Here is a 27,224-nt window from a genome sequence, read left to right as displayed (position 1 = left end):
GTTTCTAGAATATTTTTTTATTAAAGTGAGAAATAAGAAAAGAATATCTTTAAAAGTCACCAGAAAGAATTCACAAAATTCATCAGTTCATGGACACACGAAATATGAGATCCTTTATCATTTAGTCTAACAATTTTCTGAGTATACCAAGATGCAATAAAGATAATCTATAATCTGGGTAAAATGGCTTTCCTGCTTATCACAATTATTATCTGAAATGTAAGGAAGTAACTGGTGAACAGTCTTGTGCCAGTCTTACTGAATGCTGTAATAACTGCTTTGCTATGAAGCGAATCTCTCAGATACCACTTCAAGAGCATGTTTTCTAAGGAACTAAAATTTTTGGTTTCTCTCTAATTAGCTAAATCATTTTGACCCAAATAAACATTTGATCTCATACTTGGTGTGCCTCAACTAGGCCCTTAGATTTAAAGTATATATCAAATTATTGCTGTGGAAAATAGTGTCTCAGTTTTAAAAAGGAAATAAAAAGTCTATTTAATATCCAGTTCTTGCAAAGTTTGTATATTGACTTCTGTTTTAACTTTCCTATTTTTCTTAGCATATGTTTATGAAGCATCATATATATGTATATGTATAGGTATAGGTATGTATAATTCAGTGCTGCTAATAAAAACACCAGGACAGAATAGGGCAGGCTGAGTAGGCTGAGTGTTTGAAACCTTGGAATTGTTTCCTCTACAACTCTGGGAGTTAGCAATTCAGGGTGAGTCTGTGCACAGTTTTCTATTATTGGAAGCTTCTTACTTGGTTTAGAGGTGACTAATCTTTAACTGTATCCTCACCAGGACCTTATTCTGGGCATTAATGTCCTTGTCTGAATTCATGCTTCATTTGCTTATGAAGGCACCAATCAAATTAGATTAGAGCTTACTCTATAAACTGAATTTTAAAATAATTCCTACATTAATGATCTTGTATCTAAAGGATGTCAATTTACAACAAAATGCTGGTCTCATTGAGACTACATTAATATTAGTCATTATTAATAAAGCAAATAAAAAGATATTTAATTTATTTGTAACACCGATGTTATTGTGTATAAGAAATAGCATCCTATTGTATCACTAAAAGAAAATAATGTTGCCAACTATATACTGAACTGAAATTCACTTATATTTAATTTAATAGGTTAAGTCAAAAATATTATAAGCTTCTAGACACTGCCATATAACAAAAGATTAAACAAAGCAGTCATGTACATGAATTTGAGTGTAGAAGCCATTGTTTTATTTAAAAAATATTTTTATTCCTTGAAAGTTTCATATATTGATATAGGCATACAATGCATATTTATCATATCAATCCAACATTACCTTTCTCTAAATCATCCCAGTGTTCCTATTCCATCCTCCTACTTTCATGTCTTTTTTATTATTATTATTAATAACCCCATTTCTACTTAGTGTTACCTATAAATACTAAATATGTGACTATCCATCAGGAATGATCAACATACCAGTGACCATGTCCCCAAGCTATCAATTACCAATAGCCATTTCACATGTACCTCAGGAACAAAATAATAGAGAGCTTCATTATTTTGTATCTTTCTTGTCAGGAGCCCACAAAACATTCTATTGATATTATATAATAAACATCTAAATAAATACACACTCTTCTTACCAATAAAATGGATGTTTTAATTACAAAAAAAAATTGAAAATTTACAACCACTGTTATATTTTCTATGTTCTTCAATTTACATACTTTGTTTAACATTGCTATGTTGTAATTGAATTATTTAAATATTTACTTTATTTTATATATATGCAGGGTTGTGTCTGAATGTATGTGCACACAGACATGCCTGGTAGATAGTAAGAACAGAAGATTGCATTGGATCCTATGTTGTAATTGAATTATTTAAATATTTACTTTATTTTATATATATGCAGGGTTGTGTCTGAATGTATGTGCACACAGACATGCCTGGTAGATAGTAAGAACAGAAGATTGCATTGGATCCTCATGAATTGGGTTCAGATGTGTTTGTAAGTTGACATTTAGTTGCAATGACCCTAACTCAGTTATTCTGCAAGAACAAGTGCTATTAACTGCTGAACCACTGCTCCATTGGTTGAGGGTTTTTTTTTTAAGTTTATAGTATGATAAATATAACATTTTTCCCTTCCCTTCCCTCCCTCCAAACTCTCCCATATTCCCCTCCTCAGTGTCCTTCAAATCCTGGCCTCTTTTTTCACTGGTTGTTATTGCTTGTAGATACATGTATATGCATATGTGCTTCTAAATATAACATTTTTGTCTGTGTTTTGATACCTTTATTTATATTTTCAGGGTTGACCACTTGAAGCTGGACAGCCAATTGGTGTTCTTTTCCCAAGGGAAGACCACCTCTCTCTCTCTCTTTTCTCCCCCCTTCTCTCTCTCTCTCTCTCTCTCTCTCTCTCTCTCTCTCTCTCTCTCTCTCTCTCTCTCTCTTCCTCTCTCTCTCCCAGATTTCCTTGTTTGCCTATAGTTCATTGTGTAGGGTTGAAGCCGTGTAGAATACTTCCCATTCCCATCCATGTTGCCATGTCCCTTAGTGTCTTCTTTGTTCAGAACATTTCATATTTTTAATTAATGTTGCTTAATCTGTATCTCTAGCAAAAATCTGCATTAGAGAAAACACTACAATAAAACCTGTATAAGATGAAACAAGGCAGTGCTATTTAAACATGTGGACACATTGGTTAGTTTGCACAGCTTCTTTAATTTAGAAACTCAGTTCAAGAGGACAGACAGCACAAAACTCACAGAAGTTATAGCTAAAATCAAGTCACATGCTTGCAATTTCTGTCAGCTTTCCACATTGAGACATTTGCACCACATGTGTAAAATGATGAGATCAGAGAAACTTTCATCTTGATTGGTGCCTGATGTAGTTCATATCCTACAGCTTGAGACTGCTCTGCACTCAAACATGAAAATATTAGGGAAGAAATATGCCTGGCAATCAAATAATGGCAACTCAGTATTGTTAAAAGTAGCTACAAATGAGCTATGAAATTATTAAAATATCTGGAGGGTGTGTACAAAGTAAATGCAGACTGTTTCAAAACAGTGAAAATTTTAATCCTTTGTGTGATTAGAATGATCTGATTTTTTTTTTATTATATCAGCCCTCACTTTTCCCCATACAATACCTTAATACATCAGCTTTGCTTCTACATTGTTTTTTCATGGATCACACAAATCTCCAAATATGTGTCCTTAAACATGGTATTGGAGCTGAGTTAATGTCTTTTCTGCTTGTATACACATCAAGGTTTTCATTGCCTGTCAGATTTTGTGCCAACTATCTCATTTTCTGGAAATACCATCTCTATGGCTTTCTTCCTCTGTTAAATGACTTCTGAGTGTACAAATTACCTCCTCGGAGAATCCCACAATGGCCCCTCATTCAGCATAAGCCATGGGTGCTCCCCATATCATCTCCTTTCATAAAGACACAAATATTAACTGCATGATTTTTAACACATAAACATCTGAGACACAAATGACACAATTTAAATATGCACCTGCTAATTAAGATTATAAAATTCATGTCTGAGGAAGACAAAATTTCCCTTCAGAATATTGTTAGAACTTGTAGTTAGACTTTTTGTCAGTGAGGACAGTCTGTCCTCATACCCACCACATTTCTAAGTTCAAAGTTGTGCACACAGATGTAGGTTTCGTTTATTTTGGAGACAAAAAAATGCTATGTTTCCTGTCCTTAGTAATTGGGATAAGAAAATTTGACTTCACTTTTCCAAATTCTCTTGAACTTAAAGTGGGAACAGAATCAGAGTGGCAGGGATACCCACACTTCTCCTCTTGTTTTAGAGGGAGAAAAAAATCTCTCACAAGAAAAAGTCATTCATGCCTGAACTGAGGTTCCCTAAATTAGGAAATAAATACCTCCAAGACCCCCAAATCAATGCATTTCTATCACATCTCTATAGAATTCTTAATGTATTCTACTAAAAATAAATCTTCATAACCTTGTTATTTCTGGATTTATTAATTCGGAACTTCTACTTAAATTCATACACAGTGGCTATGCTTACTTGTAATCCTAGAACTCAAAAGGCTGAGACAAAAGAATCATGAGTTTGATTAGTCCTAAGCTACATGAGACAAAACAGAAAATAAAAATTAGGATATCTAAATGTAATCTAGAGAATCAACAACCGAAGTGTTCACTTTGTATATTTGAAAATGAAGGACTCATCCTCTTCTTCTTCACAGTGCCTTGATCTGTGAGCTGACTTGTACAATTAATTTTTCTATTACCAACCAACTGGAATTTCATTTCAACTTTTTAGGAGTCTCTCTATCCATGGAGTAAGTAAGATAGGCATCTATAAGCAAAAAAAGTCATTGTCTATATAAGCATGCTTTTCTTCAAAGTCTTACTCAGTGCAATGTGGACATCCTTGTTCCTCAAGCTGTAGATGAAAGGGTTCAGCATTGGGCCCACAATGGTGTAGAAAACAGTGGATACTTTATCTTCACCCACAGAACCAATGGGAGAAGGTTTAAGATACATGAATGCAGAGGCTCCAAAGAATATAGAAACAGCTATTATGTGAGAGCCACAGGTACTAAAAGCCTTGGACCTGCCCTCTGTGGAACGGATATGGGAAATGTTGGAAATGATCAAAGTGTAAGAAGTGAAGATGATCAAAGCAGGTCCTATCACATTGACACCTACAACAATGAAAACCACCAGCTCGTTGATAGAGGTGCTTGTGCAGGAAAGCTTCAGGAGTGGGGGTATGTCACACATGTAGTGATTGATGATATTGCCATCACAGAAGGTGAGTTTCAGCATGCACACTGTGTGGGCCATGGCACCCACAAACCCCATGGTGTACACACTCACTGTCATCATGAAGCAGACCTGATAGGACATAGTGACTTTATAAAGTAGGGGCTTGCATATGGCCACATATCTGTCATAGGCCATTGCTGTCAAAATACAGCATTCATCAATCACAAAGAAGGCAAAGAAAAAGAGCTGAGTCATGCACTCAGCATGAGAGATGATGTTCTGTTTCACAAAACTCACCAGCATTTTGGGAGTTATGACAGAGGAGTAGCAAAAATCAATAAAGGATAGGTTGAAGAGAAAGTAGTACATGGGGGTATGCAGGTGAGGGTTCAGAACTATCAGAACAATCAAGCCCATGTTCCCCACCATGGAGACCACATAGATTCCCAAGAAGAGGAAGAAGAGAGGCAGCTGGAGCTCTGGCTGCTGTGTCAAGCCCAGCAGGATGAACTCCTTCACAGAAGAATTATTTTCCAAGGCCATCTTTTAGATCATAGCTGTGAAAGTGGAAAAAATGGAAACATTAAAATAATATTCCAGCTTTTTCCAGTAAACCCACTCTAATAATAAGAGCCTAAATAGAAAATTATTCTCAAACCTACCTTTCTCTGTACTTTTAATGTTCCATTTATATTTCCATATGTATGCTTTATAACAATAAGGGCATGTATAATGATGAATAATGGGCCAGGGAGACAGTAGCAGCACCTGCCTCTAAATCTGATAACCTTCATTTGATCCACAAGATCCATAGTGGCAAAGGAGAGAGCCAGTTCCTGAACATTTTTCCCTGATCTTCACATACAGCTGTGAAGTGTATGCACCCCCCCACACACAAATATATAAACAAATAATAAGATATCTTAATATTTTAAATGATTAATATTTAATAACTTAATGTGTATATTAAAACATACATTTCTGTGAGGACAAGGGGCAGACGGCTTCAGCATCTCCACTTCATTCCTACATTGATAGCCTAGCTCCTACCTCGAACTTCACGGTGGACCCAGGTAAGAAGATGAGGCCTATCACAAACTCCTTGGCTCCCTTAGTGGAGATTTCCAAAAAACCACAAAGTTCACCTTTTTGTGTGGAGACCTAGGAAAGATCCTCTTCACATTCTTCCCTTCCATCTCAGTGGTAGAGGGTTCCAATATCTCTGATGGCTTTTATGGGTATAAGATGCAGAAAGAGACAATTCTAGTCTTCTAGTTTAGAATGAATTCTTGACTGAGAGGTCCAGAAAACACTGTTTGTTCTCTAAAGCTCTGAGAAATCATTAGCTCCAGATCATAACTGATGGAGAGGTTTGCCCGCAGGGGACTACTCCCTAGCCTTGGGGAGATAAATAGCATCTACTGATGCCAAAAGTGCCACCTGCCAATATGACCCAAGAGGTTTTTATGACCTGGTAAATCCTAGGGACATGGTTAAAAATTGAAAGACCATTGTTCCCCCAGGGAGAGTAATTGAGAGCGTTTGCTGGCCTGTATTTACATATGTGTTTGCTGCAGTGAAACTGGCTTTTTTTGGAACAATATCATTCTTATTTCATACTAAATGGCGTATATCATTTCATACCAGAGACTAGGAAGTTAAGAAAAACATAGCATATGTCCACAAAGGAGTCTTCCTAGTAGCTGACACTACTACCTGAAAGTTACATAAAATCACATACTGTGGTAGTTTGAATGAAAAATGTCTCAAATATACTCATGTATTTGAAAACTTGGTCCCATTAGTGGCAGTGTTTAGGGAAGCTATGGGACCTTTAAAGTAGAACCTTACTGTAGAAAGTGTGTTACTAAAGGCTGGTTTAGGGTTTACAGCCTCCTTACACTTATTATTCTCTCTCCCTCCCTCCCTCCCTCCCTCCATCCATCCATCCATCCCTCCCTTTCTTCCTCCAGCCCTCTCTCTCCCTCTTTCTGATGTGTGGATGAAAGTGTCATCAGCCAGTTTCCCTGTTCTGTAAACATTCTATGACCAATAGTTATGATGTACTTTATGTCTCCTTAGAACTCTAAGCTAAATTAAAGCCTTTCTTAAGTTGCTTTTGATCATTGCATTTTACACCACTAAAATACACACTAAGAAAATATGTTGCTGGCCATATGTGCATGTGTTGGAGTCATCCACTGGGGCATAGGCAACGCATCAATGGCCGCCACTCTAAATACATCCTCTCACATACTGGGACATTACTGTTTTCCTGACTTCTACGTATTCTCCGTGTTAAATGTACAAAAGTAGAGATTTGAACTAGCACATACCTACGGCTGTATTTTTCTCCACATATAATTTTTCTGGTTCTAGCCATTTGAATTCAAATTTCATTTTTCTTTCTTTTTTAAAATACATTTATTTTATTACCCATGTATAAAACAAACTACATACAGTAGGGAGAACCATGAAATCACAATCACGAAAATCATGAGTTCTATAACATTGCATTCATAGTGTTTTGGCCATTTGCATTTGTCCAGCTTGAAGTAAATGTCTTTCCTGCCTTGTTGGATCTAAATTTCTGAATTAAATTCAATATCTATCCTATCTCTCAAATCTAATAACTTAACTTCTTTATCTTGATCCAAATTGTTCGTATCCCCTAACCAACTAAACTTGATTGTAAAACTATACTATCTGGTCTCCAATGCCCCTCAGAGATATTCCACTGTGCACGACTACCATATTTTCACTGTCTTTTCCTTTGTTCCTGCATGTCTACATTCAATTCTGTAGCTATTGTTAATAGAGTAAGCAATGTAATGTGCATTTTAAGTACATCTTTGGTAAGAAATTAAGTCCCTGGCACGGAAGGCAAATCTATGTCTGGCAATATGAGTACTGCAGAGTGACTTCCATGTTGGCTACGTCAGCTTACCTTCCTTCCAACTGAGCCTCATGGTTTCCTGTTCATACACTCATGTCCACACTTGTCATGACTAGAATTGTGAATGAGATGAGACGGAATAACCAAAGTCTTTTAGTCTACACTCACATGGCAGCTAAGGACGCTGAACACTCTGTAAAGTATTTGCAGGACATTTGTTTGTCTGTTTGGTTTTTTTTTTTTTTCTTTTAAGAACGTCCTATTCAATTCCATAACCAATTTCTTACTGGGATTATTTGTTCTCTAGATGCTTAGGGTTTTTTTTTTTGTGGTTTTTAATTTTATGTTTATTTTTCTGGTTTTTTTTTGTATATTTTAAGTGCTTCTCTGTCTTCTAATCACTTTTTAGAAAAAATTCCTACAATGTATTTTGATGATAGTATTTTCCCTCTCCTAACCCAACCAACTTCATACCCTCTCCTTATCCCTCCGTCTCCCACTCTAAAAAACTCAAACAATGAAAATCAAAACAACAAAACAGTAAGACCAGAAATATTAAACCAAAGAAAACACCACATACAAATATATAGCATTTTGTGTGTGTGTGTTGTCCAACCATTCCCAGGAATGGGGCCTGTCCTGGAGTGTTGTTGATACACGCAACATTACGTGACTGGAGAAAACGGGTTTCCCATTTCCTAGCAGGTGTCAATTGCAAATAGCTTCTTCATTCAGGGTAGGACTTTCATGTGTACTTTTCCTTCTCAGTGCTGGTAACCTTTTCATGTTTGAACTTTTATAAGACCTATTTCCGTGTGTGTCGTCACAGTCTCTGTATACACATATCAGTCACATACCACATCTGGCTCCTACCATCTCTCTGCTTCTTCTCCCATATAGATCCCTGAGCCTTGAGAGGATAATTGGGACTGTCTTTAGGAGAGGTGAGATGGAAGCTACTGGTTATCTGCCGCAACCTGCCGGGAAGGCACTATTACTGAAGATACCGCTTGCTTATACCACCAAACAAGGGGAAATTGAGCTGATGACCAAACAGAAGTTTCATCCCCTACTGACTAATGTTCTAGTACCATATAGTACTTTGGATATTACCAGAGGAAATATTAATCAACATCCCTCAGCTACAAACCCTGTGGCCGACAACATGTGAATGGACTGTTACTTTCTCACGTCACCACAGGCCGAGTTCTCAACACAGAGAAGATTTTTTTTTTTGTCCCAGAGAAGCAAAGGACAGGAAATAAAAGACAGGTCATAGAAACAAGGGAGAGGAGAAAGGGACATTTGTCCCTGGGACACAAAGGACAGCCTCTCTATCAGATGTAGCCCATAGGCAAATATCAGTTTAATAAAAGTAAAAAGGGGTCCTCCCATGTTAGGATGAATTCCTTAATGTTGATTGGGCTTGTTAATTAAGGTTGCCAAAAAGAGGGCTTTTGATTGCTGGATTTCAATGCTTTGATAGGTGGACCCTGTTAGTCAACTTCAGGAAGAGAAAATGAGCAAAAAGGGAACAGACCTTGGTGGCTATCTTTAGGAATGCAGTCTAATGTTTTCTTAGCAAGGCGGAGAGAATGGAGGAGAAAAGAAAGGCCTTTCAGAGTGATGTTCACCATGCTTCAGCTGGCTAAAGTCCTTTCTACAGTACCTATCTATACAGTACATTGCTGCAATTGTAGCACAAGTTTTTAGGTGAATGCGTGTGTGCTAGAGAGTCACACTTTAATATTAATATCATGTAAAAATTGTTAAATGCAGGCAGGGCTCAGTACACACACACACACACACACACACACACACACACACACACACTTACAAAATCTGAATACAGTTTCCTTTTCTTTACTTCTCCAAGCTCCTCTCCACTTCCCCTCCCATTCAGATCTATTCTATTTTTACCTCCTTTTGGAATATTACAGACTTCTTGGAGTTAAAAACAAACATAACCAAATAAAAATTAATAAGACAAAATAAAAAGCATATCAAAGTTAGACAAGACAAGGCAACAGAAAAATAAAAAGGCCCTTAAAGAAATCACAAGAATCAGAAAGCCAATCATTCACCCAGTCAGAAGTCCCATAGAAGAACTAAACTTAAAGCTGTAGTATACATGTGGAGGACCTAATGCAGACCTGTGCAGGCCCTACGCTTCCTGCTACAATCTCTGTGAGTTCATATGAGCCTTGCTTAGCTGTTTTAGAGGCCTTAGGTCTCCTGGTGTCCTCATCTTTCTGTGTCCCCTACTACTGCTGCCACTTCTTCTGCAGAGTTTCATGAGCTTTCAGAGGAGGGATTTGATAGGGACATCTCATTTAGAGCTGTGTGTTCTAAGGTCTCTCTCTCTCTCTCTCTCTCTCTCTCTCTCTCTCTCTCTCTCTCTCTTCTCCCTGCATAATATATGGTATATATATAAATGTAATGTCATATATATATGTGTGTGTGTGTAATATATATGAGTATTATATATATATATATATATATATATATATATATATATATATATATATATTATTCAATGTGTTTTGTATTTGGGAGCCTTGAAAAAAAATGTCTTTCCTCTTTTGGTAAGTCTAAAATTCTGAATGTAAATTAATATCTATTATATCTCACCATTATCAACTTAAAACATCTATCTAGATCTAAAAATATCTTAAACCCTAAACAACTAAGCTTAATTGTAAAACTAAACCACCTGGTCTTCAACCTCAGCAGAGCCTTGAGAAAGAATAAAATTAATTACCTGAGTACACAGGGAGCGCAATTTTTTGTTTTTGATTTTGTTTTTAAGTAGCTTCTTTTTATATGGTTAACATATTTCAACATAACTTTATAATTTTTCAAATATATGAACAGCATTTACCATAATTAACATTAACATTTCTTTTATCTAATTAACATGTATAGTTTTATTTATCCCTTTCCTCTGTGTTCTCATAGGGCCTTTCCACCAAGAAGCAGTGATCAAATCCTCCTTCACCCCTTCCCTGTAGCTTCCCCATGTGAAGAATGGGCTACACCTGAACTATTTGTATGCACTATTTGTAAACTTACGTCTAGGTTCTCTGATGGCAATGCCTTGGGTAGGAGCATCAGTTTGTGCGGGCGCCCTGGGTTCAGATCCTCCAGCCTTGACGGTCTCCTTGGGGAGCTCCTGACCACTTCCCTGCCCTGACTCCATGCCAAATTTTTAAACATGCAAATCCATTAAATGTTTGAGTTCACAGCACCTACAATTTCAAAAGTGTGCTGAGAACATGTATCAACTAGTAAAAATTGTCTTATTTAAAAAAGAACGGAAAGGGGATGCATGAAAGACAGACACAAAAATCCATATTGTGAAGAGGGCTACTTACAGGTACGTGCGTGTGTATGCGGCTATTGAGACATAGACTTCAAATTTTTACAATACAGTTTATTTTTAAAATCTGTTACATATTCACTGAGTGACACTGCTCTTTATCAAATGCCAGTTGACTATCTAGTGAACCTTATCTGTTTTGTTTGTTTGTTTCTTTTTTTTTTTTTTTTTAGCTTACATATTTACTTTACCTCTGGATCATAGCTGCCTCTGTCCTCTCCTCTTGTTCCCTCCCTCTCACCTTCTCCCCTTTCCCCCCCTCCCTTGTCTTCAGAAGAGGGGGGCCCCCACACCCTCAGCACATGAAGTTGCATCAGTGAACCTATTGCTTTAATCTATATTTTATATAAACCAATTTTTTACAAATAGTACACTATAGGGGCTTTGTAGTAGTATCCTTAGGTTGGGTAATGACTATTCAATATTATAGCAAGACTCATGTCAGCCTAAGATATAGAGCAAAACACCGATGGGAAAATATTTTATGCTAATATTATTATCTCGGTGGTTTTATAAGACTCCTAACAGTGGGAGCAGAAGTATCCCTTTAGCCTGCTTTTGGTACTACTTTTCTTCCACTGTGCTGCCTATGCCAGCCGTGATATGAGAGTTTTTGCCTAGTCTTGTTATATCTTGTTATGCCATGGTCAGTTCATATGCCTGGGAAGCCTCCTCCTCTCTGAAGGGGAATGGAGAAGGAATGGATATGGGGTTAACTGAGAGGAGTGGAGAGAGGAAAAAGAAACTGCCATTGATAGGTATTATAGGAGAGAAAAAAATTTTAATTAACAAGATATTACATGTGAGGAAAATTCTCAAATTTACTTCCCAGGTATGCAAAAATATAATGTTTAAAAGGAAAAAAAATGTACCACCCCTAATGCACATGCTTTCAGTATAATAATGAGTCAAATGGAAATTCTAGGAAAGAAAGAGGCTTAAAAGATATCTCCTTGTAATGGGTTAAAGGAGAAGATCTGGGATAAGAAATAATATACTCTATTTCAAGGAAAAGAATATCAGAATCAAAAAGGTAGTAATAAAAAGTTATAGAAATATAAGAGATAAAGGCAAACAAGTAAACCATTCCATACACTCTCTGATTATATAGACGCCTACAGAGGACACATTCAAGAAGCAATCTGCAGGGGGCCAGACCAGTGCCAGCCAGGTCAAAGAAGGAAACATGAATAAGATACAGTGGTCGGTGTAATCTTGCAGCCCTGACTGGCAGTGAGAATGTTTCTTTATTTATAAACAACTCAGTAAGCTGGGATAGACTCATGTTCCAAGACATAGATCATATCATTTCTGTGCCCAAATGTATTTTAACTTCCTCTTGGTCATAAGTTGAATCATCACTGATAAACTGTGACTGAACAGAGTTATCTTTTACAATCATTTTTGGGGTCATAAATTTAGTCATCATTGATAAGCAGTGATAGAACAGAGTTATCTTTTTTTTCATGCCAATTATTTACATTATAAGAATATATATCATAGGTTGGACAGATAAATATGAGAACCACAAAAAAACACAGGAATTATATTAATGTTACATTCATAGAGTCTGGGCTATTTCTATTTGGCATCCTTGAAGCAAACATCTTTCCTATCTTGGTGAGTCTAAAATTCTGAATGTAAATTGATGTCTATCATAGGTCATCTCTATCAACTTAAAACATCTATCCAGAGTTATCTTTTACAATCATTTTTGGGGTCATAAATTTAGTCATCATTGATAAGCAGTGATATAACAGAGTATCTATTGCAGTCCTTTCCCCTTATCAAGGCCATAACCCAAATTTTAAGAATTTGGATGCATATTTTGCTAAAGCATGACAGCCGGTTCGCATGCTGGTAACTCTTACAATTTCAAGGGAACTAGAAAAAAAGAAAATCTCCAAGAAACCCTGGGCAGATGTCGATGTCCCAAATGGTGTATTATAAACACTTAATGCTCAGAGTGCCAATTGTCATTAGGCCCAACAAAAATCTTCAGGCCAAAGCAGCTTCACTCAGTCATAAAGAATTAAATTATGTCATTGCAGTAAAATGAATAAAATTGCAAATAGCTGCTTTAAGTAATTCAAGCCAGTATAAAAATTGTATTTTTCTCCCACATGCAGAATTTCTATTCTTAAATATAAATATTCATTACATATAATAGTACATGAAATTAAATAAGCAAATATGACAGGAGAGATAGAAGTTTGCAAAGAGAAAGTAGCCAATGACAAAGTGTGTTAGGAGGAATAATCACAAAAATCATTTTATCTTTCATGTGAGCAATCAATAACTAATTATAAAAATGTGCATATCATATATTAGCATATGTATACATATATATGTGACACCAAAGTTTAAGAAGGTATTTATATAATGGGGGAAAAATAGACCGAGGAGAATAGAGGAAAGTGGATGGTAGAGTGAATGATCATGAATACGTTACACTCTGTGACATATACATAATAATTCTATAGTGAAATTCATTTTTATTGCTAATAGAGAAATAATTACAAGAGCCTATTTGCCTCCCCAATAAAACACTAACCACAATTGTACCCTTCTATATAACACAGTGTTCATGGTTCCTTAAAGGGTTTCCAGTCCATCCTTAATACGCAAAATTCAGAAACTGACAATGAAGAACATGGTGAGATGCAGGTATAGGTCTGTAATCCTAACACTCAGAAATGTGAGTTCAAGCCCAGCCTGATTAGATGGGAGGACCCCAAACCAACCAACCAAACACCTTAGAACAGTAAGCCTAATAAAAATTAACCACAGTGAATTAAATGTAATATCCAACCTATGAGCGTCAAACAGATAAGGGATGTGAGATAACCCACCCCCCCACACACAGTAAAACTCAAGCACAGTAGAAATATATGCCTTTATGTATGCCTATAATCGAGCACTAAGGAGGAAGGAAGACAATGAGTTGAGACCAGAATGAGCGACTGAGAAATTTTTTGTCAAAGGAACAAAGTATTAAAGTAAGTAAGTAAATAAGTAAATAAGAAACACAAATAAGTAAATAATGCATAGTTTACTAATATAGTAATGTTGTTTCAGTAATTATTATAAATGTATACACTAAGGTATAATAACTGTAGGGGATATACATGGGGCATGCATCTGCCTCTCTTCTACTATATTCGACACTTTTCTATAAATCTAAATTAATTCTAATTTTCCAAGAATCATGTTGAAAAATGCAAAGGAAGCTAAATGGAATTATAAGTTTAAACATTGAAGATTAAATTTTGAGTAAAGTTGAAAAATCAATAAAATATTTAATCTAAATACAGACAACATGAATGAAAAATAGTAAAGCTTCAGAGGCACATTGGTAATCTTCAGTCAAACTATTGAATGTTTATTTAGAACCTAGAGAAGGCACTGTAGAGGAGACAAAGACTAAAAACTGTAGCCACAGATACTCACCTAAAATTAAAAAGTTAGATGCCTAACTGCACTTTGATATCCTGGGCTCTTAATGTTTAATAGCAAGTTGACTAAATGAGGTTTATATCCACTGTTGTATCTGAAATACCAGTTCTAGATTATCAAGACCTAACCACCTATAAGCATAGGTAACTCTCTACTGAGTAAATGTTCTGCAGTACTCTTTTTTAAAGACAATTAAAATTGTCATTACATTTTTACAAGTATTTTCTAACCTGCTTCATTATATCTCTATAAACATTTAAGACAAAAGCCGGAAAATAAGACATATTAATTATGCAACATATTAATAAAATATTCAAGTTTGGGAATGAGGGGATTGTTCAGTATATCAAAGTAATGTCACTTGAGCCTGATTACCTACTTTGTTTATTCTGAACTCACTTAAAGCTGTAGTACCGTGTTCAATCATCTGTAATCCCCGTGTGACTGTGGGAGGTGGAGACAGGAGAATCGCTAGAAGCTCCCATCTCAGCTAGCCTTTCTCAGCCCACAGTAAAAGTAGCCTGCTTTGAACAATTTGAGAAGATTTGAGTAACACCTGAAGGCGGACCTCTAGTACTCAAACATGCTTATAAATTTTACATTTTCTATAAAAATTAATCCAAAATTTAAAATACCCCAGAAGACACAAGTCGCTTTTATTTTATTAAATACTATTTCAAATAGAATATATTTAAAGTTATTAATGACAATATATAATTGTTCTAAAGCATAATACATCAGGCTTTGTGCTTAACTGTTGATAACTATGCACTAATTAGAAATCATGTATACAAATGAGTTTTTTGATATTATTTGTAATTGAAAAAATCCTACATATTTTATGAGTAATAATGCTATCACACAGATATTCACTATGTAGTGATTAAACCAAATCAACTAAAAATCACCATTATTAATAAATAAGAATCATCCAAGTTGTTACTTCCTTGTAACATGAACATGTAAAACTTATTATTTTATAAATTTGTTATAAAAATAATTAACTGGAGTCATATGATGCAATAAACTTGAATGTAATATTCCTGCACATGATCAGTCTTTTGCTGTCTTTTACCCAACTCCCAATCCTTTTGGTAGCCATAACTCTACCACAAAATGAGAAAGCACCTTTTATCTGGTACTCTTTGTTTTAGTTGTGAGAGGTTTCAGTGTTTTATAACATAAAATTCACTTTGATTTGGAGGTGAGAAAAAAACTAGGACACAGAGCATGGGACAATAATAAAAATTGTGTATTTAACATCATGGATATGTTATTAATCATTTGGAGCACTTCTTAGGTAAGCTTGAGTTACAAAAACAAAAATAAAGTTACCCATATATTGTAAAAAGTTTACCAAACTACACATATAATTATATGTGAAGCCACATTGATAACAAAAGCTCTTCACTGAAAACATCAACAAAAAACACAGTCCTCCAGTTTCTTACAGTGTTACTGTTTCTAGTTAAAATCTATCTTTTCTCTGAAACTTAAAAAAATGACTTCCTTAATGCCACCTTGACATCCTTATTTCTCAAACTATAGATCAGTGGGTTGAGCATGGGCCCAACATTAGTGTAGAAAACTGAGGATATTTTTCCTTGTTCCATAGATCCAGAGGAATATTTAAGATACATGAAAGCAGCTGATCCAAAGAAAAGAGAAATTGCCACGATGTGAGAGCTGCAGGTGCTGAAGGCTTTTGATCTTCCTTGGGTGGATTTGATGTTTAGAATGCTGGCAAGGATGAAAGCATAGGGAATGAGGATGGTACAACTGGGCACCGTGATGTTAATACCCACAACTATGAGAACTACAACCTCATTGACATAGGTGCTGGTGCATGAAAGCTGGAGGAGGGGCAGGATGTCACATAAATAATGGTTAATGACATTGGCATTGCAGAAGGTCAGCCTGAGCATGCAGCCTGTGTGGGCAGAGGCTCCAGCAAACCCCATCCCATAAGCAGCAAAAGATATCATAGAACAGACCTGAGGGGACATGGTGACCTTATACAGCAGTGGATTACAGATGGCCACATAGCGATCACAGGCCATTGAGGTCAACATGTAGCATTCAGAGATGACAAAAAAGAGAAAAAGAAACAGCTGAGTCATGCACCCCACATACGAGATGGAATTCTTTTCAGAGACAAAGTTCATCAACATTTTGGGACTGAAGACAGAAGAGTAGCAGAGATCAATGAAGGAGAGGTGGAAGAGGAAATAGTACATGGGGGTGTGAAGGTGAGGATTGAGGCCAATCAGGGTGACCAAGCCACAGTTTCCCACCACTGTGACAATGTAGATGATTAGAAACAGGTAAAAGAGTGGCAGCTGGAGCTCTGGACGATCTGTCAATCCAGCAAGGACAAACTCAGTCACAAAGGAGCCATTTACAGCCAGCATGCTTATCAGCGAAAATCTAGGGGAGAAGAAAATTTTATTCATAGACTAACTTGTTCTGGTTTCAAGCTTTCAACATTTGCAGAATTTAGCACAATTGAAAAAAAAAACTTATCCTTTGTCATCTGAATATATTATCACACTCTCCCCTTAGTGCAAATGTGTGTCATTCCTGGCATTTTATCTTCATAACCTGAATACTACAATATTTTTCTATCCTTACTTCAGCATATTGAGTTACTCTGCTTGACTTGCATGCTTATCTATTGGTAAACATAGGTGATGGGATGCGATTTACAAAAGCACTCTCTTTCATCTGTTCCTTAGTTTCAGTCAGACAGCCTAGCTCTTCTATTATGCCTGTAAACAGTGAATTCCTGTAGGACATCAGCCACACAGACACATTCCTCATAGTGTGTAAGGTTGCCATCGAGTTTACTGCAAGGTTCTATGAAGCTAACGACTGGTAGCAGGTATGAAGGATATCCACATTACCATAAGATTTATCTTTTTAATAGTATTATATCTAATGATATAATATTCTTCCATGTTTCTTCACATTTTTTTTATTCTCTATGCTAGCTTCACAGAGGGATGGAGAAACATTTTTCTCTCGGCAGTATACAAAGGCATGAAAGAGGAAATAGTAATTATGGTTTCATTAATGATAAATATTTATATATATATAAACTCTTTATGTATGTGGTGCTTTAATATTTTATTTAATATAAAATAAATACCCCCTCCCTGCTAAAGAAGCTTTGTATTTCTTGTGTCACCTGGATCTATTATGTTTGTCTTGCTGTCAGACTGAAGGCACAGCTAACACAACAAAGAGAGAACACATACAAGCACATAGAGGAGTCTGAGCTCTGTACTACTGGTTGTTCTTTTCAAATATGATAATTACTCTCTTTTTTAACCACAAAAAGGAATTGTAGACATGAACAAGGAGTGGATGAACTCACCTTTCTTTCTTCTGAACAGTCCTCTATATATGTCTCACCTCCCCTATCTACTAGGTAGATTTGGCATCAAATGTAACAAAGAGAGCCAGATGTCATCACAAAATCCTCCTTGGCAAAAGTTTCATGGAACAGATATTACAATCTGAATTTTAGAGGAGTAACTCTGAGGTGTGAATAACACTATTAACTAATCATTTTTCCCAAAACACAGTAAAGAAAATACACAGGCACCACTCTAGAGCCAAAACTTAAATAGAGCACATGCCCTGATTATAATTCTTTTGTACTTGATTAGAAATACAGGAATAGGTATCCCCTAAGGAACACTCCATGGGGAAAAACACAATCTATGTTTAAATTCTACTTTGTCATAGTAGACACTAACTTTTCACCAGGTATTATCTATCTAGTCCACTGGGTATAGATTTAAAAGGTGTAAATACAATTAAAATCATTAAATCTTTCATTAACGTTTAGTCTATGGAGTAAATAAATTTAAGTGCAAATCTCTATGTAATTGCAGTAAATTTTATTGGTTATCCTCATTTCTAATAATTGTATTATATATTAATTATACAATATAAAGTTTGCAAATAATACACTTTGAACACATTTGCCTCATACTACTGATTCTCTTTCCCTCCCCTTGGTGAGGAGGCCTGGTGGCATACAGAGCAGGAGGACCAGGTTATCAGGATGAGACCTGATAGTCTGTGGTCATATGGTGGGGAGGAGGTCCCCTTCTATCAGAAGTCTACTGGAGGGGGAATAAGGCAAAAGAGAAAGGGAGAAATAGAAGATACAAGTGAGGGGATAAAAATTGGTATCCAAAGTAAATAAAGTATAATAAATATGATACTTAAAACAGAAAGGTAAAAGGCTAAAAAAATAAAAGTATGTAAGTAAAGAAAAAAGAGAATAGGGGGAGTGTGAAGCAGTTGGTTGCAGGAGATTGCAAATTGGGACTCTGTGTTCCCATCATTTGGAGATTTCAGTAAGATTGCCTTCATAGTGTTTTGGGAGTGCCCACTGCACTAGGTTTCCACACCACCTCTAAAATGTGTTTCACTTCAAGCTGTATCTCTAGTCATTCTCTTCCCCTTTCCACCTCAGAGACTCCCTACCCCAAGTTCACTTGCCATGTAAGAATGAAGATTGGAGGTTTAACCTAAGAAGTCACACAATTTTCAGGTGGATGCCTCTATCTGTCTATAATTGTAGCACTCAGAAGGTAAAGATAGGATCTCTTTGGAGCAATCTGGCTATCTGGATTAGCTATATTGGTGAGCTTGTAAATCAACTGAGAGACCCTAACTCAACAAATAAGTGGATGATGATGGAGAAAGAAACCTGATATCAACTTAGAACATCTGCACGCACATGCACACACGTGTAGGTACACCTCGTGTGTTCATAGACTTATGAACACCATACATGCATTAATACACACTTGCAGATAATAAATAAATAATAAATAAACCTGTTTACTTCACAGAACCTAGCAACGTGTTGTTCTGATTGTTCTCCACCAGTCTATGTTGTTGCCTGGAAACGAATATTGAGATGACACTTTGTAGCTTGAACTCATAACTCAGTATTTGTTTTTTTTTTTTTCGTTTTTTCTTTTTTTCTTTTTTTTTATTAATTTATTCTTGTTACATCTCAATGTTTATCCCATCCCTTGTATCCTCCCATTCCTCCCCCCGCATTTTCCCATTATTCCCCTCCCCTATGACTGTTCCTGAGGGGGATTACCTCCCCCTATATATTCTCATAGGGTATCAAGTCTCTTCTTGGCTACTTGCTGTCCTTCCTCTGAGTGCCACCAGGTCTCCCCCTCCAGGGGACATGGTCAAATGTGAGGCACCAGAGTACGTGAGAAAGTCATATCACACTCCCACTCAACTGTGGAGAATATTCTGACCATTGGCTAGATCTGGGAAGGGGTTTTAAAGTTTACCTCCTGTATTGTCCTTGGCTGGTTGCCTTAGTTTGAGCGGGACCCCTGGGCCCAAATCTGCCTATCATATTGTTCTACTTGCAGATTTCTAGGACCCTCTGTATCCTTTATTTTGCTATTCTCCCATGTGTCTCTCATTTAGAGTCCCAATAGGATGCCTTCCCCTCTGTCCCAGTTTCCTGGTAAGTGAAGGCTTTCATGGGACATGCCCCTTGGGCTATTTGTTTTTTATTAAACTATATTTTAGATTTGGGTTTTATCTAGTTGACCCTGTGTCCTTAAGTTATTTTGCATGTCTAGTAAAATATACATGATGTGGAAAGACACTCTCATTGGTGAAATAGAAGCAAATTTATATTGCTAGTAAGTAACAGCTAATTATATGGGAAGCCCATCCAATGGGAGGGCATTCGCCTTTAGTACTGTAAACCTAGTCAACTATCCCTATCTGAAGAAATCATTAACCCTGAGAGAGAAGCTACTACTGCCATTTTCCTAAGCCAATATAATTTCTAACTTTTGCAAGTATTTATTCTTTATCCCTCATTCTTTATAAAAGGATGGTTTTCTCGTTTGATGCAGAAAATGCCTTTGATAAAGTTCAAAGAAGTTTCTTTGGCAACAGATGATGATTATTACAGAGATCCATACCTGGTCAAAATACAGAGAAATTTATACCAACCCCCTACTGATGCATCTACAATGCAACCCCTACACCTAAGCCTCAGGGATAATGATGATAGAGAAATCAGAATGATTGTGAGAGCCAGAATGTAAGAAATCCCACCGGTAGATGGTACCTTCTAGGCATGACAGGAAAGCTGCACCAGTGAAATCCCAACAATATGCCTTCCATAACAAGACCTACATCATGATCTCTTTTATGTGCCAATGTGGATGGGGAAATTTTCACAAGGCTCCACTTCTAGTTGAAGAGCTACATGAAAAGAGTGTTTGTTGAGAGAGGAAAGAACTATGAGTTGTCATACTTTCCTTGACTATTAAACCTGAAGATATTGCCTTTTCTGTTAATGACATCTAAGATACACAAATCAATGGAATTCAGTTTTCATTTTAAAATGTGTTTAGTATACACTTGACATTTGTTAATATGAGGTTATGAAACAATTTTCCTATTATGTAAATGAAGATATAATGATGCACAAATTAGGTAAAAAGTATGTTCAGACTGTGTCAGTATTTTTAACAAATACATATTAACTTGATAAAATGTATTTATTTAACATTTAAGTAATTCTACATTTGATAACAGTTATGGATAAATCACTATAATTTAACAATAGTTATAAATTATTAAAATTACTGCAAGTAAGTTAGATGCAAGATAATTTTTAAAGGTAAATTCAGTTGAAAATTAATATTTACAGGCCTTCTATATATATATTTGGTAATTACTCTGTTTATTAAAATGTCTTACCAAAATGTAATCCAAATAATTTTAATAACTTGAATAATGAATTACATTTCAGGCACTGGTAATTTCGTTTGAAAATTATAATGTGAAAAAAAAGAAAATTATAATGTGTTTAAATCTTAAACACATTATAATGAGTAATTGTTTCACTATCTAATGCCAATAATTTTAGCCAGGTTGAATTAATGTTCTTTTTTATTAATTATTCACTTTACATTCTGATCATAACCATCTCCCTCCTTTCCTCCTGGTTCCATCCTCACTCTTTGTTTCCCCTAACCCCCTCCCCTACTCCTCAGAGAAAAGGTTCCCACGCACCCGCTCACCCACCATAGCATATCACGTCACATCAGGACCGAGTGCATCCTCTTCCCCTATGGCCTGGCAAGATAGGCCCACTAGGGAAAGGTGATAGAAAAGTAGGCAACAGATGTACCCAATGGGTACCAAGGGGAACGAGGGCTGACTCTGACATGGAATTAATGTTTTTAGCCTGTTTTTTTATATACCTATATTAATAATTTACCATTTCAGAATTATTTGTTTGCTTTGTTGTTTTGTTTTTTTGTTTTTTTGGGTTGTTGTTGTTGTTGTTGTGGTGGTGGTGGTGGTGGTTGAGACAGGGTTTCTCTGTGTAGCCTTGGCTGTACTGGACTTGCTTTGTAGACCAGGCTGGGCTTGAGCTCACAGTGATCTGCCTGCCTTTGCTTCCCTGAGTGCCGAGATTAAAGGCATGTGTCATAAGGCCAACTCATTTCAGAACTTTTAAAACACCATGAGCTTCAGGTATATCTAAGAATTACAGTTTGAATGATGATTCTCTGACTACTGTATCTCCACTGATGGGTATGTGCCCTTAATTCATGCAAAGGTGAGATTCAAAAGTACAATAACAATATACCTTCTAGACTAGATAAACATAAGAATTTTTAGAGCATAACTTCTGTTATTTTTTTTTAATTGTGAGCAAGTAATTTTGCTTCTCAGTAAAGACATAATATCTAATAAGCTTCTTAAAGTATACATGTTATTATTAGAGAAATGTTGGCATGCTTCACAAAAAGGCTTGATCCAAACCATCAGCTTTACCATCCTTGGTAGAATGACCACTGATACAAAGAAACAATATAAAATGTCACTTGGTAGCCGCCTCTACTAACACTACTTCAAAGTCATTCTTCTGCATGGACATTTGCTTTTCTTTCTCTACTATGGGGAACTTGGCTTTACCATCGTTCTAACACTCTCTCATTTGGATCAATACTGAAACAACTCTTCAAAAGTTCACCAAATGCTGGGCAAAGCATAAAGAGTCTAGTGGAAAAGTCAGGGAGAGGATAAAAGGATCTAGAGGTGACAAGAGTTCTGAAAGAAGACTAAGAGAGCCAACTAACTAAGGCCAAGAGGGGCTTGTGGAGTCTGAAGCACCAATCAAGTACCATGCACGGACTGGACCTAGGTCCTCTACGTAGATGTAGCTAAGGGGCAGCTCAGGCTTAATTTGCATCCACTAGTAAGAGGAGTGGGGGCTATCTCTGATATGGATCTGTTGCCTGGTTTTCAGTCACTTCCTCCTGATTGGGCTGTCCTGCCAGGCCACAGGGGAGGAGGATGAACTGAATCCTGATGCGACTTGATGAGCTGGGGTGGGTAGTCAGGGGGGTGCTTCCCTTTTCCAAGGAATAGAGGAGGGGAAAGAGGGAAGGGTGGGTGGGCCCCAGAGGAGAATAGGTATGTACAATGAATAAATACTTTTTTTAAAGTTCTCTGGCTCTTTACCACTCTACTTCTTTCAGTTCTTCTTGCATAAATAAATAATATTTTTCAAAAAAAATTATCTGTTACTTCTTCTTAGAAAAGATACACAGATGAACTTATGAATTGGTGGTATAATGGTGAAGGCTCAGCTTTCTAGGTTTTATTCTTAGGACTCAGCACTATCCCAAGGGTCTATTTTCATAAGAAGATATAAAAGGAAAATACAAATTAGTATTATCTTTATGTAGAGAAGTATGTCAGACCAAAGTCTTCTTCTGGTACAGGTGATGAAAATCAGGAGAGTGTGGATGAGTCTGAAATCCAATGATAGGGCCACAGAACTGCCTGAGAGGTGATTATGGAGATGGTAATGGTGCTGGTACTGGTGCTGGTGGTAGCAGTTGGGGAGGCAGTGTTGTATGTATGTGTGTGTATGTAATGTAGTAGAAAATCTGAACAGAATGATATAAGTAATGAAAAGGAAAGAGGAGGAAAGGGAAAAAGAGAAGGAAATTAATGCAGAAGGAAAGGAAATGAGAAGACCCTACAATGCAGTGAGAGACTATTGCAAACACGCCTGTTCACTCAGCTTGTGATTCTCTTCATGGTTCTCTTCACAGCAAGCTTGACATCCTTGTTCCTAAGACTGTAAATGAGAGGATTCAGCATGGGTACCATAAGAGTGTAAAGCACTGAGAAAAATTTCCCCTGGTCTACCGACTTGGCAGATGCTGGTTTGACATAAGTAAGCAGCCCAGACCCATAGAACAGACTAACGGTTACAATATGAGAACCACAAGTGCCCATGGCTTTGGACCAACCTGTAGCTGATGACATGTGAGCAATATTTAAAAGGATGGAAGCATATGAAGTTAAGATAACAAGGCCAGATACAATGACAACTATGCAGGCAATGAAAGAACTCACAAGTTCATTGGCATAGGTGCTGCTGCAGGAGAGCTGGAGAAGGGGGAAGATTTCACACATATAGTGGTTGATGGTGTTGGAATCACAAAAGCTGAGCCTAATCATACAGCCAGTGTGAGCCATGGCACTTGCAAACCCCATCAAGTAAGACCCAAACATTAGCAGGGAACATATCCTAGGAGACATAAGGATGGCATACATCAAGGGCTTACATATGGCCACATAACGATCATAGGCCATTGCTGTCAGCACATAACATTCAGAATTGACAAAAAGGCAGAAGAAAAACAGCTGAGTCATGCATCCTGTGAAAGAGATGGTATTATTTTCTGAAACAAAGCCCATCAGCATTTTGGGACTACAGACAAATGAATAACAGAAATCTACAAAGGACAAATTGAACAGAAAAAAGTACATTGGGGTGTGAAGGTGTGAATTCAGACAAATGATAATCATTAAGCTCAAATTTCCCATCATAGTGGCTGTATAGTTCAGCAAGAACACAAAAAACAAAGGCAGCTGGAGCTCAGGTTGGTCTGTTAATCCCATAAAAACAAACTCAGTCACCAAAGAGTCATTCTCCATAGCCTTTTGCTTCTTGGTGTCATCTGGAGGAAGAGAGAAACATGTGACATTAACAGGGAAGTGTGTTTTAACAGACATGTATTTGCAAGCTTAGTGCTTGGTGAAGATGCTACAAGGCATACAAGCGTGACAACACAGGCAGATTTTTCAGGAGTCCTCATTTTCTTCTTTCTCCAACTATGAAGTGTGCCTCTTCCCAAAGAAAATGATAATAAACTCTTTGTGTCTCTTGAACATCTTTTCCCCCCTACTCTTTAGTCATCAGTAAGGATAAGAGCTGAAAAAGTAAATAAAACATTGTCAAAACCCAGAATTTATAGATTTGTGGCTGAAGGAAAATTATCAAGACAAGATGATTAAGAGATCAGCCTTGTTCCAGAGGTACTTCATTGCAACTGTGTGAATAGACCCTTCTTCAGTGTCCTCAGCATCCAAAACCTTTTATGATAAGGATGGTAATAGCCATTAGTGAAGATCTGTCTCTAATGTCATAAAAAGAACACACTGTGGAATGTGACAAAATTTTTGTAATGAAATTTTCATTAGAAAATCCTCATCCTCACCTGAAGAAGGAAAACATCATCCTTATACGAGAGTGTAAGATGTTTTCTTGCTCAAGTCAGAAACTATTTCGGTATCCAGAGTTCTGTGAAATTGCTTAGAATCCTGGAAAAGTATTCTCTCTTTAAGATTTCCTCCCGGTTTCATGAGTCCCCTGAGTGAATAAATTACTGAGTCTGTGTTTACATCATTCACCATAAATATGGTGTTGGATCATTTGAGACTCAAAGTTATGCTCACTTTATAATTCCCCATCAGGAATACTGATCGACAGAGTACTGGGTGGAATGCTTTGGAATTTTCATACAGGTCTGCAAACTCTTCAAGAAAAATGTTGAGGGAAATACTACATGCTTTTATGGATAATTTCCAAGAAGCACCATGAATTATATTAATGCATAGTAGATTATAGGTTAAACATTCCAAAATGTTTTATAAAAAGTAAGTCAAAAATTATAAATAGGTAGATATACAGATATTACACATATATATATCACATGTGATATATAATACATATTATTTAAAGCCATGCTTTTTAAATTTTTCACATCCTACTGTAACTTATGTGATGTCTCTAGGCTTTATTTATATTTATGTCTATGTATTTGTATGTATATCTATAAACTGAGATTCATAAGAGAAGGATTAGGTTAGGTCTCAGTGGTAGGATTCTTGCCTTATATTTATAAAAGCAAAGCTACAATCCTTGCACCACAATAAATAACAACAATAATACTAGAATAAGCTATAAATGGATGTCACAATGTTATATATTAATTAAATGAGATGGTTCACACTATGTGTCAGAACTATGATAAATATTTGAAAATAAATTGTTGAGTATTTTCTCATCTTTTCATATTTAATATATTTGTTTGTATAAAATTTTTTATCCTCAGAATTATTGGTATTTAGATTGGACAAGTAATATTTGTTGTAATGCTCTTCTGTAAGACATAATAAACAGCATACTTAGCAGTTTCCCATTCTATACCAATATTATCCTTCCCATCACCACACACACACAGAAGTTGTAGCCAACAGAAATACTCAAAACATTACTGAATATTCTATGAGTACTATTGTGATTTTAAAAACAAAAGGTTAAAATGGGATGTTTTGTCAGGTTGGGTACATTGAACAGACAGGAAGATACTGATTGGGCTGAGAAAGAATTTTCTTTTTATTGAATGTGTGTGTGTGTGTGTGTGTGTGTGTGTGTGTGTGTGTGTGTGTTGTACAATTACATCATTTCCACTTCCTGCCCACAATGTTTCATGCATCTTCCTCACTCACTCTCAAATTCATATATGTGTGTGTATATACACACATACACATATATATGTATGTATGTATGTATGTATGTATGTATGCATGTATGTATGCATGTATGTAGTCCTTTTAATGTTACTTGCATCTGTATGGTTTTATGGATGACTCCTTGACATTGTATATAATGAATTAGACATATCATGTCAGGGGAAGAACAATTCTTGCTCACTTACCAGTCAATAATTCTCTGGGATTCTTTGCTGTTTATTGTTTGTTCTTGTCTAGTGATATGGCCCCATGAAATTTCATTCAAAGATAACATATTTCTTATCCTATTGTTTGCTGTGGTGTTGTTCTATGTAGGAGAATATAGCTATATGTCCCCTGCCATTCTATACCAATATTATCTTTCCACCTCCACATTGCTTATTTGTTTAGTTTTTATGATTCAGGGTCTTTCTGTGTAGTTTGGCTGTTCTTGAGCTCACTTTACAGACCAGGCTGGCCTTGAACTCACAAATATCCACCTGCCTCTGCCTCCCTCAGTGCTGGGATTACAGGCATATGCCAGTGCACCTGGCTTTCCACATTGTTTAGATCACATTTACGCATCGATATTCTCGAGCTTTCATGAGGATAGTTTCCCTATCATTTCTAGGAGACATAATAATCCTCTTATTCTTACAGTTTCTTCTCCCTCTTTCTTGATGCTCCTTATGTGCAGGAGTTGCGGTTGTAGCTCTATTGTTGGATCTGAGTACCTCGTGATCAGGAATACATTACATTTTGACCATTTGTGGCTGTCTGTGGTGATTTCTATAGGCTTTGGCCTTTTAGAC

General features: G+C 36.5%; 3 protein-coding genes across 3 annotated transcripts; all 3 read right to left on the bottom strand.

Annotated features, from left to right (window-relative positions):
- Positions 1 to 4,390: 4,390 nt before the first annotated feature.
- On the bottom strand, positions 4,391 to 5,335 carry LOC127198007 (olfactory receptor 145-like). The gene is given in 1 exon segment (XM_051155812.1): positions 4,391 to 5,335. A coding segment is annotated over 1 exon segment (945 nt).
- Positions 5,336 to 16,004: 10,669 nt separating this feature from the next.
- Positions 16,005 to 16,937, bottom strand: LOC127198006 (olfactory receptor 147). Its single transcript, XM_051155811.1, has one exon. It carries the CDS (start codon positions 16,920 to 16,922, stop codon positions 16,005 to 16,007), a length of 918 nt encoding a protein of 305 aa, XP_051011768.1. The 5' UTR covers positions 16,923 to 16,937.
- Positions 16,938 to 23,625: 6,688 nt separating this feature from the next.
- Positions 23,626 to 24,564, bottom strand: LOC127198004 (olfactory receptor 143-like). The gene has a single exon (XM_051155810.1). It carries the CDS (start codon positions 24,550 to 24,552, stop codon positions 23,626 to 23,628), a length of 927 nt encoding a protein of 308 aa, XP_051011767.1. The 5' UTR covers positions 24,553 to 24,564.
- Between the last annotated feature and the right edge of the window lie 2,660 nt (positions 24,565 to 27,224).

Source organism: Acomys russatus, chromosome 14 (assembly GCF_903995435.1).
Source record: "Acomys russatus chromosome 14, mAcoRus1.1, whole genome shotgun sequence".
Lineage (NCBI taxonomy): Eukaryota > Metazoa > Chordata > Mammalia > Rodentia > Muridae > Acomys > Acomys russatus.
The sequence above is the reverse complement of the archived record's forward strand: the minus strand, read 5'-3'. Positions and strand labels throughout refer to the sequence as shown.